This window comes from Sebastes umbrosus, chromosome 12, assembly GCF_015220745.1.
Source record: "Sebastes umbrosus isolate fSebUmb1 chromosome 12, fSebUmb1.pri, whole genome shotgun sequence".
NCBI classification, from domain to species: domain Eukaryota; kingdom Metazoa; phylum Chordata; class Actinopteri; order Perciformes; family Sebastidae; genus Sebastes; species Sebastes umbrosus.
The window spans coordinates 16,526,524-16,540,533 of record NC_051280.1 but is presented as its reverse complement, the minus strand read 5'-3'; the positions used below and the strand labels follow the sequence as shown (position 1 = coordinate 16,540,533).

The 14,010-nt window shown below is 39.3% G+C and overlaps 1 protein-coding gene across 6 annotated transcripts; it reads left to right on the top strand.

Moving 5' to 3' along the window:
• Positions 1-289: 289 nt before the first annotated feature.
• Positions 290-10,567, top strand: LOC119498774 (desmoglein-2-like). Of its 6 annotated transcripts, none has more exons than XM_037787828.1 (15): positions 290-498; positions 1,639-1,761; positions 2,938-3,093; positions 3,204-3,345; positions 3,443-3,606; positions 3,927-4,061; positions 4,161-4,346; positions 4,469-4,746; positions 4,871-5,013; positions 5,110-5,331; positions 5,987-6,217; positions 6,548-6,675; positions 7,134-7,463; positions 7,591-8,221; positions 8,330-10,567. In XM_037787828.1, the coding sequence occupies exons 1-15, from the start codon at positions 436-438 to the stop codon at positions 8,776-8,778; spliced, it is 3,381 nt and encodes a 1,126-aa protein (XP_037643756.1). In that variant the 5' UTR covers positions 290-435; the 3' UTR covers positions 8,779-10,567. The 6 variants fall into 6 exon arrangements, with proteins under 6 accessions (XP_037643756.1, XP_037643753.1, XP_037643754.1 ...); XM_037787825.1 differs by having other exon boundaries at positions 8,294-10,567; XM_037787826.1 differs by having other exon boundaries at positions 7,591-8,277; positions 8,350-10,567.
• The last annotated feature ends 3,443 nt before the right edge of the window (positions 10,568-14,010 follow it).

Here is a 14,010-nt window from a genome sequence, read left to right as displayed (position 1 = left end):
TCTTATTTTAAGGTTAAAAGAAGTATACTAATAGCACACTTGAATAAACTTCTTCCTGGTGAGGGTAAGCATTGTTTTGATCCACAAAAACATGATTTCCCAATAAAAGTCTTGGTTTTGGCCACATGTTGTATACTCTGGAGTGATTTCCTCTCAAGTCCAGACTGCCTTTTGTTTCCTAGTGCAGTCAGAGACAATAGGCTGAACACAAAATGTTACAACTATGCAGGCAGGGAGGAATGAACCTCCTCCTTTCTCCGCCTGTTATCTGCAGTAGCTGTGAGCAATGAAACAGGAGAGAGGAACCGCCTATCGCTGTTAAAGTAGGGTCAAAGTCTCAAAGCTCGACTACACAGACAGGCGCGATTTCACTTCAACAAGAGGATTTTTATTCACTTATTATTATTATAACAAAGTCTACTATTTGTCAAACCGATGGCTCCACTGCCGAAATGCAGCATTTTGATCCTGCTGGGCTTCTTCTTCTTCTTCTTAACGGTAAGTTAAACGATTCAATTCGTTCATGATGATCGTGTGTGTGTAATGTGTATAGGCTTTAACAGGTGTGGCTCTTTTCTTTTTCCTCTGGTGGGCCATCGGATTCATTTGTGCGAGTATTAAAGTTAAAGAATACGAAAGAAAAACTAAATGCGCACTCTCCATGTTGGCAGGAATGTCACGTAGCTCTTTATTTGTCTCCTCAGGCAAAGCAGCTTCCCAGCTTTGTGTCTGTACATACACTGGATGTGTGGGGAGAACTTTTAAGTCCCATATCCATGCATGTTTAAGGTCACATTAGAGGAGGTATTGAGCTTTGTGACAATGTACTATAGATGGTAAACATATTAAAAGTGTGTTAAGTTATGTAGATTTTATATGACGTTTTTTAAGATTCAAGATTCACTTTATTGTCATTTCACAGAAGGATACAACATATTGTTTCTCCCAGCTCCTGTCAGTGCATTAAAAAGAATAGAATAAATAAGTATTAAAATTAACATACCTAAAAATAACAATAAAAGAATAAAATAAGTAAACGTTTCAGACACAATTTCATACAATTTGCAGTCGTGTTTAGCAGCAGAGAAAAGTGCATTTATGTCCATAGTAAAGTGCTGTTTGAATTACTGTTCCAAAAATTGTATTTGACATGTGACTAGCTTTAAAAACTGTTTCTGTGTTAATGCTGGGGGGTTTACATGTATTTAAAACATGTTTAACAGACCATATTCTATTGATTTGATTAAAATAATTAATTTACTGTGAACATACTTTTTTTTAATTTTTTTTAAAGATCCCTGAGATCCCCAATGGGCCTAACCTCTCATGATGTAAAATAAATAATATGTAAATGAATGCTATATGAGGTCAGGAGCAACAATAATAGGGTGTGCCATATGATTTTGAAATTAGGGGGTATTACACAGCGGTGTAATTGAGGGTGTAGGCGCAAGGTATACTGGGTATAACCGCCCAACAGCCAAAAAGCCGTTGATATACATAGGAGAGTATATCCACTTCCTCCTCGGTAACCTACTACCCATCTACCTAGTAATACACCCACGTCATCAACGACCGCCTCCCCACTGGTATGAAACATTATGATCATGTTTTTCCTCCTTGTTTGTTTACCTGCAGCTGGATCCTGTGGGGGCTGAAGGAAAAGGGTCAGGGTTACGGAGACAGAAACGACACTGGATCACCGCTCCCAGAAAGCTGAACGAGAACCACGATTACACCGGCTTGGAGAGTATCGCTAGAGTGTGTACCTTTTTTTTCTTTCTTTCTAAAGAATTCTATTAAAATTGACTCATTCTTCCTTTAAAACATGTTTTCACAGTCATGTAGATATTGGATGTATGCACAGCAATATGTCATTCCTTATAATCATAAGCCTACACCGTTGTCAAATAAGTTGATTGTATTTCCCACCTCACTGGTTTTATTACAGAGTATGTGTGAGAACAGCTCCCCCATGTTAATAATGAGTCATTTCAGACACACAATGTGGCAATGAATACATCTCTGTGTGATGTTTAGACAGGCACTCACCTGTCTGCTCATCCAGTTTCACATCTCAGCTAGATGTTGTTTTATGGTTTGGGAGCCAAGCCATGATGCAATGTCGGATATCACGTAACAAGCTAGGTTTTGCGGTTGTTCTCATGAGAGCAAAACCAGTTTTGATGCCATATTTCAGTTTTGTTTACATATCATCAACGATGGAAGGAGTATTCAAATCCTTTACTTAAGTGAACGTAGCAGTGTCACAGTATAAAAATACTCCATTGCAAGTAAAAGTCCTGCATCCAGAATTTCACTTAAGTAAAAGTAAGTACAAGTATTAGCAACAAAATGTACTTTAAGTATCAAAAGTATAAGTAGTCAATGTAGAGTGGCTACTGTCAGTGTTATAGTATTATATTATTGGATCATTATCATTGATATATTAATATGCAAGCAGTACTTTAATGTTTTAGTTGGTCTAGGTGGAGCTATATTTTAACTATTTCACATACTTGTGGTGGTTTAATCCGTAATAATGTATCATATTTTATAAACTGATCATATGTTTTGTATTTAAAATATGAACACAAAGTAACTATAGGCTCTTAAATACATGAAGGGAAGTGAAATGTACAATATTTCGCTCTGAAATTAGTTAGGTAGCAGTATAAAGTAGCATAAAATAGAAATTCTCAAATAAAGTACAAGTACCTCAAAGTGAGTACTTGAGTAAATGTACTTAGTTACTTTTCATCGCATTTCATGGCACGTGCTTGTATTCACATGATCTGAAGGTCTCATAGAATACAGTTAGAAAAACAAAACATTATTTTATAATAAAAACTAACAGTAAATAAGTCATCTTTACACTTTTCCTTGTAATTGGAAGATCTTCCAGATTCATTTTTTGTGTGTATATTTATTTTCCAGATTCGCTCTGATAAGGAAAACTATACAAAGATATTTTATTCTCTGTTGGGGCCTGGTGTTGACAAGCCCCCTACGGGCGTGTTTGGAGTCAACCGTGAAACTGGCTTTGTGAAAATCTATTCCATTCTGGACCGAGAGAACATCGCCTCATATCATGTAAGAGCACTTAAACATCCTGTTTGTAAAATCAAATGTGCATTTACAGTCATAACCTCAAGTTGTACAGTGAGGAAATGGTAAAGTAGTGCTGATGTCTCTTTTTGTAGTTAAAAGGTGTCGCAACATTCGCCGACGGGTCCTTGGCTGAAAGGGATATTGACCTTATGATTACTGTTTTGGATGAGAATGACTGCCCACCAGTCATTAAAGTACAGCAAGTCGGATCTGTCAATGAGTCAAGTGCAGCAGGTATTTTAAGACATCTACAGTATATTTGTGAAGGTGAAGTATTTTACATGTAATCAATGAAGTGATATATAATTTCATTCCCTTTGGTGATTCCTAGGTACTGTTGTGATGAGAGTGATAGCTACTGATGCTGATCAGGAGAACACAGCAAACTCCCAGATCCACTACAGCATTGTGGAGTCTAGTAACACAGCAGGGCTGTTCTCCATCAACTCTCAGACTGGAGAGGTCATGGTTCGACAGAACACTCTAGATAGGGAGGTGAGGCACTGAACTGACCGGAAATTCTTCTTTTGACGTCTAGTACAAGCAGTTATTTTCATTGGAAGAGCTTTTAACTCATAAGGCTGTAGTCGGATCAGTATCACACAGTGATGAGTCCAATTAGAGTCATCACACTTTGTAAACTTGTTCAGTTTTCCATCTGACACCTGTTGAATCACGGAGCATTTTGTGCATTTTTAGCAACTTTTAACCAAATATGCAGACAGAATCATGCTGATGTTAGTCAACAGGTTTTACTGGAATCTAAAAACTAGAATGTCTTAATCAGTGCATTGTATATCTGATCTATTCTTTAGAGACAAGATTCATATACGTTGACTATAAAAGCCTCAGACTTGAATGGAGAAGTGGGAGGAAACTCAGGGACCGGCGATATTACGGTCAAAATTCTGGACATAAATGACAATATTCCAACCCTGGAAAAAGAATCGGTAGGTGTGACATAATTACACACAACCAACACTTCTATCTTTTTTTCAATGGTTTTTACAATAATGTTGTTCTAAAGCAACTGTGTGTTTCATTTACAGTATGAAGGGAGCGTGCAGGAGAACACCGCCAACGTGGAAGTGATGAGGATTAACTCCGTTGACATGGATCTGATTCACACTGACAACTGGCGGGCTGTGTACCAGATCGTTTCAGGGAATGAGGCCGGCTATTTCACTATCACCACGGATTCTACGACCAATGAAGGAGTTATCATGTGTAACAAGGTAAAAGAATGTAGTTTAAGTTTGACAGACTGAAGTTTGAAACATTGTGAACGAGCAGAATAAACGTTACTACGGAAGCTAATGTGAACTGCATATCCTGTGCATTATACTTGAATCTTCAGGCCTTGGACTATGAGGAACTCAAAATGCTCAACTTGGAAGTGGCTGTTGCCAACAAAGCAGAGTACTATTTTGGCAGTAGGGTCGTGACCTTGCCCACAACCCCTAAAGCCTACCCCGTTAAAATCAACGTGATCAATGAGAAGGAAGGCCCCCGATTCCAACCGAGTGTCAAAGTGGTGACTCTCTCTGAGGAACACACTTCCGTCTCCATTAACAAAGTCATCGCCACCTACGCTGCTATTGACAGTGACACACTACAGACAGCCACCAACGTAAGGTACGACCACATGGTGAAAGATGTCAACAAACAGCAGATGTATAGATATCTCTCTTTGCGTCTCTGAATTGATGAAAATGTTGATTTGTTTTGTCTTCACATATATGGATTTTCTTATTTATAGGTATGCTAAAATCAAAGATGATGACAACTGGTTGACTATTGATGAAAGGACAGCAGAAATCAAGCTGAAAAAAATGCCTGACAGAGAGTCTACGTTCTTGGTCAATGGAACATATTATGCCAAAATTATATGCATCACCACTGGTGAGTTCTGTAAAAATGACAGTTATCATTATTCTCTGTCAGTGGCCTGATATGGTGCAGGTTTAATATTAATCTCTCTTTCGATTTGGCTTTCAGATAGTCCCTCAAAAACTGCCACGGGGACCATAGCCATCCAGGTGGAGGACTTTAATGATAACTGTCCGATACTGACCACTACCAATCACACCATGTGCCTCGAGGCTAATGTGATCTACGCCACAGCCGTAGACAAAGACGAGTACCCCAATTCTGCACCGTTTGAGTTCACTGTGATTCAGGGGAGCGGCAAGGGGAAATGGACAGTGGAGCATCTTAATGGTAAGATTACAATTACAGCTTGGCAAATTTCCAGCAAATCAGCGTTAAATGGGCATTCGGCCTAAGTGCTCTTCAAGGATTACATTAAAGAGGCATTTTTAGATATACTCAGTAATCAACTGTAGTTTTTAACTCCAAAACGTTAGATTTCTAAAGACTTGCAAGCAGATTAGGATCATTTCAGTGCTGCGTAGTTTGTTTATTTGTCCATTTAAAAGGCTTCAGGTGGTACACATTTGTGTGAATAGCAAACTTGTCATGTTGCTGCAAATACATTATATTTTATTTCATTATACACTTAGCCAGGGGTGTTTTGCTCATAGGATAATTTCTTTGAAAGCACTTTACTTTATGTATTACTGCATTCCAAGAAGGTGCTGTAGTTTCAGAGCACTGCCATTGTGCATGTTTAATCCCTGGGATGGATTACTGAGACGCTCAAATGGAATGGAACAATCGTTAACTTTATTAGCCTCATCTCTGCTTTTCCTGCCATGACAAGTAAATGTTGGTCGTGAAAAAAGGTCCATCTTGGTTTTATCACTTCTGTATAAAGAAAGGAAGTGTTACTACATATCCCCAGGCCCAAACAAACAAACAAACAAACTTCTTTATAACTTGCAAATTTTAAAATGTGGGTCTCGTCTTTCTTCAGAAACCACGGCCATTCTGCGAGACCAAGCCAACTTGTGGCCAGGCATGTACAAAGTGGCAGTGGAGGTCAAAGACCAGCAGGGAAAGTCATGTGATGCTGTTCAGATGATAGATGTGACTGTGTGTAATTGCGATGACTTCACCAAAAGATGTTTGTCACACGAGACAAAGACTGCGGGTTTTGGAGCTTCAGGTATCCTGCTTCTGCTCCTGGGACTGCTGCTTCTGCTGTGTGAGTAGAGAATTACTTATTTCCTTTCTCTTCCTGGTTGGTTATTTTGACAAGAATCATTAACTTTCCTCTACAAGGTTGCCTAACCTGACATGTTGTAGTGTGCTTGGTGAGGTTGAAAGAATGGGCGGATCACCATTACTTTTTGAAAAAAGGCAGATCATGACTCTAGCATGCATTACACAAGTATTTGTCATGTTTCCTCATGAGTTTGAGCCCTCTGTTGAATGAAAGTAATTCACTGATTGATGGTTGGACTTTATTTGACCTGACCAGTGTATTTTTATAAGAATTTCTCTTGACATAGTGTGATATGTGTTTTTTTTTCAGTGCTGCCTCTTCTGCTGCTGTTCTGCCTGTGTGGAGGTGCAGCAGCTGCTGGAAATTTTAAGTCCATTCCATTTGATACGAAACAACAGCTCATCCCATATCACACTGAGGGGCAGGGAGAAGACAAGGTACTTTGATTAGTATACAATATTTAGTAGGGCTGTCCCGAATACCATTTTTATGGGCGTCGAAGCTTCGGTGAGAAATATTCAAAGATATTAAAAGCTTCGGTACAGTGCCGCTACCGCACTACTGTACACATGCATATCTCTACACATAACCAACAGTGATATCCCTCTGAGAATAATTGATAATGATTAATGTTGAATATGAATTATAATGTGGGATTATTCCTTATTTCATGAGCTATTTTTGGATTTATACATTATTATTACATACTTATATATAAAAAAAAGAAAAAAAACATTTGAATCCTGATTTGGAGGTCAGTTACCATGGCAACTGTCGAAGCTTCGAAGCATTCGGGTCAGCTCTAATATTAAGATATATTTAGTATAAGAAAATGTGTCCACCAAATTTTCCTAAAATGCTGCCTCTCTGACGGGATCTCACATTTTTCTCACAGGAAGTTCCTCTTCTTCTTGCGCCAGTGCAAGTTTATCCTGGCACGATGAATACCAATACTTTCAACACCCTTGAGGGAAAGGGTTACGTAGGAGAACTGAATGCATTGGGAGGCGCAGCAGGTGGAGCCGGTGCCCTGAACTATTCCACCTTGACAACCAATGACATGTACCTGCACGACAAATATGGCCATTCTGGTGGGCAGGTGGGGATGGACTACATGGACGGTGGGACGATGACAGGACAAGAACACCGTTTCTCCACATACAGGGCTGGGGCCTTTGATGGGATGGCTCTATCTCATCAGTACCTGGGGGAGTACTATGCAAGTGTGAGTACATTAAACACTACATCCAACATCCAAGTCTAATGGTTTTTAACAAAAGATTCAAATTTTAATTTTAAGTTTGTATTTATACTTATATTTATAATAAGATTCTGGTTCTGTTTAATTGCAGAAATCCAGCCATGCTGCACAACAATCCCATCAGAAGGACAGTCTGCTGATCTACGACTATGAGGGTCAGGAGTCCCTGGCAGGTTCTGTAGGTTGCTGCAGCCTTCTTGAGAATGATAATGACCTTGCCTTCCTGAATGACCTTGATCCTAAATTCAAAACCCTGGCTGAGATCTGTCAGGGGTCAACCTTGGCAACAGAGTCTGTGGACGCAGGGGTTTTTATCTCTCCACCCAGACCAGTGTCTCCTGTCTGGCCCTCCACCTCCACCTCCACCCACACACATGTCAACACTCACACAGAATCAATCAGGGACAGGGACCACGTCAACATTAACACCCTCAACACCCTCAAAACCTCCAATGTAGCGTCTGGATCCTCCACCGTCGTGCAGGAGGAGCTAATCTCTGCGAGAGCCACCGCTCCCATGGTACATGTCCAAGACAACATTGTGGTTCCCAGTCAGACGATGCTCATACAGCAGCCCGCTATGTACTATGCTGCCTCGCCCATGTATGTAGTCGAGTCCAAGCCCCAAATGGTGCTTGTGGCAGGGGGGGCCCAGCAGACAGTGGGTCACGTAGGCCAAGTTGGGCTAAGTCAGGGGCTGGTGCAGGTTGGTGGCCTGCAAAGTGGTCAGGGGCTGGTGCAGGTTGGTGGCATGCAAGGTGGTCAGGGGCTGGTGCAGGTTGGTAGCATGCAAGGTGGTCAGGGGCTGGTGCAGGTTGGTGGCCTGCAAGGTGGTCAGGGGCTGGTGCAGGTTGGTGGCCTGCAAGGTGGTCAGGGGCTGGTGCAGGTTGGTGGCCTACAAGGTTCTCAGGGTATGGTCCTTGTAGATAGGCAAGTAGGAGTGGGTGGAGTGACTGGGCAGGTAGCACAAGGCCGTTCACAAGGAACCCTCTCCAGGTCCACACATGTGTTGGTGACGGAGAATGGGTCCTCAGGTGGAGTGCAAGGTGCACATTTAGCACAGGGCATTGTTCAGACAGGACATGGGTCTGCAGAGCAGGGTTTGGAAATTAGAGGTCAAGGTTTGCAGTTTTCACTGGCTTCCCGCGGTTCTACGGGGTTAAATGAGGACTTTGCTGTAACAGCCACACCCAAATTGCATGAAAGCCAGAGAGTGGTTGTGCAACGCAAGAAAGTGTCAGTCACTGAGAGAAATATTGAATCTAGTTCGAGAGCGTAAAGCAGCCTGTTTGTTTAGCATACCCACTAATGTCACACTTGTTAGGAGATATACTGAAATATATTTCAGTGTACTAAAATACAGTACAGTATATAAATACATATATGTTCATACAGATAGATTATGGTAAAACTGGTAAAAGGGATAGTTTAGTCTGCTGGACCAAATGTGCAATACTGTATGTCATCATCTATTGATCACTCTACTGCTCAAAGTAGTTAACACCACATGACTATCACAGCCATAGAAGTTGATTTGATGTCCATATTAATGTTGTTTTGGAAAATGACTGGCATTTGTTGATATCAAAAAGTGCATTCATTTCTTGTATGCTACCTGCTGGAACAAGGCTTTGTCAACATTAGTTGAGAGTGTGTACTTCACAGTGTCAGTGTTAAGTAAAGAATTGGGATAAAGCAACTGATTTTAAGAGGCATTATAGGACAATGAGTGGTTACACCCCAGCCGAGGTAAAACCTCAGCAATTGTCATTTCCCTCTTTCTCCTGTCCCAAGAATGACCAGTGAGACACCAAATGACAGCCCTAAAAGCACTGTAATTACTTCAAGTACAAAAGTAGTTTAGCTTCAGGGTGGGAACAGCCAAAGTAAACATAACAGAAGTACAGTAAACAAAAATCAAGCACATCTGACCTTATCTCCTAACTAAAGATACACTGGAAAAAGCAGAGCACAAACAGAAAGGTTACTTGCCCCATCATCTCAAATATCTCAGCACCTGGCAAATAGTAATGTCATTGGTACGGATTAAAATCATACTTATTGCTCTTCTAGCTTAGAACAGCACAGAGCATGGAGCTCATAGAATCCAGATCTTTAGTGACTTGCCAACAGTTCTGCTTAAATGACTATAATTATACCGTAAGTCGTTAGACTTGAAAAAGCACAATCATTATGAGGTAGAACAAAGTTTCTGTAGCAACAATAATGTTGCATCTATCCACATAGGCTTTGAACACTGGATCCAGTGCTCCGAGTGCTGTATTTTCATAGTGTGGTGTGACTCTAAAGATGCTTTGGTTGCATTTGTGTTAATATTTTAGCTTTAGCCATGCCATTAGCCGTTCTGCTGACCTTTAGGTTGTTGTTGAACTTTATGAGTTATACTGTAACTAATCAGGAGATGTCACTATATCTGTTGTGGGTGGCCACTGCTTGGAACGTAGATAAATGCTGATTGTACTGTAAGACTGATGAAAGAACCCTAGGGATATGACTGTTTTTATCAATAGATAACATAGTCACAGACTATAAACAAAAGAAGAGAATACCTACACAAATTCTCTATTTTATTGTTGCACTTTTTATATTATTCTTTTTTTTTATTATTATTATTTCTACAGAATATGTGTGGGATGTTTCTAAATTGTAATTTTTTCAATAAGACAAGTGTTAACTCCAAAAGTGCCAATTCTGTAAAAAGTGTACTATAGCTGACGGCCTTATTTTTACAAATGTATATTGTGCCATAATTATCAAATACGCTTTTAATATGTTGTTTTTTTGTTGTGTGTGTGTGCGTGTGCATGCGTGAGTGTGTGTGTGCGTGTGTGTGTAAAGGTAGCATAATTTGGGTATGTGGATAGGGCAGAGTAATCAAGGATGACCTATTGATATATATGTATTTTCATCTCTAGTTAATATGTTGTAATGATATAGCATATTGCTTTAGAACAGTGCTGCACTAAAGCAGTATTGGACATGATAATGAATGTTTCAACTTTTTAAGTTTTGCACCTCCTGTCGTAATAAAATTGAATTGAAAAAAAGCTGTTGTATTGACCTTTTTTTTCTGGTGTCAAATATGCGTTGTAATAAGTGCATGTGAAGGGCAGAGGCAGGGTGTTTGGATGACACTCCACATAGTGTTTTAGTTTAAAGAGACCATTTTTACTGATGCAATGTTTCGGTCATCTAGTTTTCAACAGGAAGGGCATCATTCAAATAAAGTGTGTATTTGTTTGCAATGAAAATCAGGTGTAAACAAATCCATCTTTCCACTTTATTGTGAAGACTTTCTAAAACTATTTGATAAATTGATATAGTGTTTTGAAATACTAGATATAAAATTGCTCATAATAGTATCTATATAATGCCATTTCGCCCACTCACTGACAAATTTTCTACTACAGTAAATTCTGTAAAGGCAGCATTCATACAGTATATTAAAAGTACTCCTGTGGATAGACTTTTGATGTGTAAAATAAGTGGAGTTGAATTGAAAATGTGTCTTCTTTCAAATGCACATATGGAAACTGTTGAGACACGCTGAATGTGGAGTTTTGACAGGTGAAATTCTTTCCTGACCTATAAACCTACATACTTCTTTGACCGTTAAAACCTGCCTCCTACAGGGACGTTAGAAGAGGATTTTGCTTCAGGCTTTTCCAAGCAGTCAAAGACAAGACTGTGTAGAACGAATGCAACTGGTTTCTTTGTAGTGCCTTCAAAAAAAAAAGAAAGAAAATTCAGTCATGCTTAACTTAAACAAAGAAGAGAATGTGGACAATCAGGTTTCCCTCGTGGATTAGTTTACAGGTCATTTACAATGCAGGTGAAGTCTGGAAGTGGCGAAAGAGTGAAGATTTTAAATGAGATGTGGCTGCGCAAACGCCTAGTTTTGATCTTTCTAAACAGAGACTTCGCTCTTGTGCATTTTTTTCATTATTATTTTTGCATTCAAGGATAAAGTTAATAACCCAGGCTTCTGAGTGCTGTGATGTTACCTGCAGGAAGACACACAAAAGTCAAAGAACATGTTCTACCACTATCTCAGATCAGGTCAACAGATGGGGGTATGGGAAGGGTTTGACTGACGGTGCACAGGTGGAGCTGATGTGTGCTGAATGCAAAACATGTTTACTGCAGTTTTTACTAATGCATCTTTTTTTATAATTTCCACAGTAAGAAAAATGGCATTGTTCTTATGAGCGTGTGAGTATTGGAGAGTGAAACTATATAGAATACTAACTTAACTGTACAGTAAATTGTGTAATAATTCAACTGTTCAATACTGTCCTTAATAATCCCCAATTTCTGATTCTGAATCTGTCATAGAGGCTGCGTAGTACTTCATCAGAGCAGGTAAGAGCATGTAGTTTGTTATCTTAATGTCACTGTTACCTGTCATACAGGTATGTAATCCTGGGGGCAAATACAGAGTCTCAATTACAGCAAGAATGAGTTTTCTGTTGAGTTGGGAGAAGTTCATAATTAATATGGATAATAATCCTTAAAGTAAATAATGAATGTGGATAATAATACCCAAAGTAAATAATTAATATTGATGCACTAAGTAGGAACTGGTTCTCGGGATGCTAATTAAAGAGCAAATGAAGTTTCAAGAAGTTTGTCCAGACAGTTACTCCTTGTCATATCTTATTTTTCTTATTCAGAATATCCCTCTCTATTGTCTCTACTGTGCCACTGAAATCCAAAAATAAGACATTTCCAAGTTCTAACCTTGGCAGTACATATCTTTTAAAATTCTTATAGTTGTTCTTGCTTGTGCAAAAATAGCATAAAGTATTTTCTTGCTTATGTTGATACACTTTTCTCCATAAATCTTATGTGGTCTATCCCATTAACTGTTCTGTTTCTTCACTGTTGAGGTACATTTTTCAGTTTGTGATGTTGTGAAATCTCCACAGAAATGGAAAGTATTTAGCCAATTTTATTGCTTTGGTATTACACTCAAGTCTAACCAAAAGAAGTCTCCTCCAGATAATCACCCTACAACACACCCTTTTTTCAGTTTCAGACAAATTTGTCAATAGACGCAGCATTTAAAACTGTTTTGTGTTACATCCCAGTCCCATGTTTAAGGTTATGTTTTCTTGTTTCTAGTTTCTGTTATTTCCTGTTTCATTTTGGCTCTCATTTTAGATTCTTCCTGCCCTCTGGAGTTTCCCGACGGTGTGATTAACAAACCCCGCCATGATTAGTTTTACCTTTCCCCTCATTACCCTTCCTCCTTTGTGTATTTAGTCTGTGTGCTCCTCTTTGTCTGTGCCAGTTCGTCTTCACGGTTTCAGTCAGCGCTCCAGCTGAGTAGCTTCTAGTGTTTTCTGACCTTGTTTCTGCATCTTAGACTTTGACTCTGCCTATAGTGTTTTTTGGTTAAAGTTGCCCGACTTTTTGCCCGACTTTTTCTTTTTCTTTTGCCAAGTAAAGAGAGTTACTTGTACTCTTTGTGAGTCATGCTCTGAGTCCTTGCCAGGGCTGCTTGATATTTTGAGCTATTTTGTTAACTCTGACACCTAAGACAAAAGTGGAATACACTCGTCTAATATGAAATTTGAAAGACTTATTGGCCTCATTGAGCTTAGTCCGAGTGACAGCTTGTTACTGATCACAGCTGTAACTCTCAGTTCTACCTTGCAAAGATTGCTATATCTTTTTTCTCTTTTGGTTCCCCTGTTCTTGTCTTTCTTCTGGGATAATTTGTTTAAAATCCATATTTGATTTGCTCCTCATTCCTCCAAAAGGAGAGGAGAAGAGTTAATAACATGATTTTATTTCTACTCACCGCTAAAGACATACCCCAAAAAGCCTGTTGTGATGAGTATTTTTCTCTCTGGCTCAGGGCAAGAAAATTGCCGCTCCACTACTCAGTCTGGTTTCGTTTTTTTTCTTTTTTTTTTTTTTTTTTATCTTTCAGCCATCAGTCATGTCAAAGCAGATGTTTTTCATCGGCTGTCTAATGGAACATTCTTGCTTTTACAGCCGGTACTGGGGTGTGGTTGGAAGCGTAACATATTTCAAACTTAATCCCTCAGAGAATGGTTCAACAACCGGTTTCTGTCCTTGTCTCTAATGCAACGTGTGCTCAAGTGTTTGTCAGCAAGTTTCATCATGTCGCCGTGATGGTGTGCTTCACATTCTTATACTGTCAGCGATTAATGCGAGTTTTGAAATTCTGTTATTACTTTCTCTGCATGTTTTGTAAAGATTTATTTAAGTACTGTCGCTGTGCTCCTCCCTGGTTGCTTGGACGTGTGACAATCTGTCAGCCTATCTGCATAAAAACACTATATATCAAGATTTCACAATGGCTTCCAGAGATTCAAACCAAACAAAACCCTTTTAAGTCAAGTTGTAAGTCTTATGGTTGCAAGACTTTATATATTGCAAAATGTATCCCATAAGAGGTTGCTATTTGTCATCTTAAGGCCATTTTGGCCATAACAGAGCTAAATGTGTGTATTTTTTC

Coding starts and splice junctions, on each gene's coding strand:
- LOC119498774 (XM_037787823.1), top strand. CDS start 436: ATGGCTCCACTGCCGAAATGCAGCATTTTGATCCTGCTGGGCTTCTTC. Junction 3,607..3,926: donor AGAACACTCTAGATAGGGAG/GTGAGGCACTGA, acceptor TCTATTCTTTAG/AGACAAGATTCATATACGTT. Junction 4,347..4,468: donor GAGTTATCATGTGTAACAAG/GTAAAAGAATGT, acceptor TTGAATCTTCAG/GCCTTGGACTATGAGGAACT.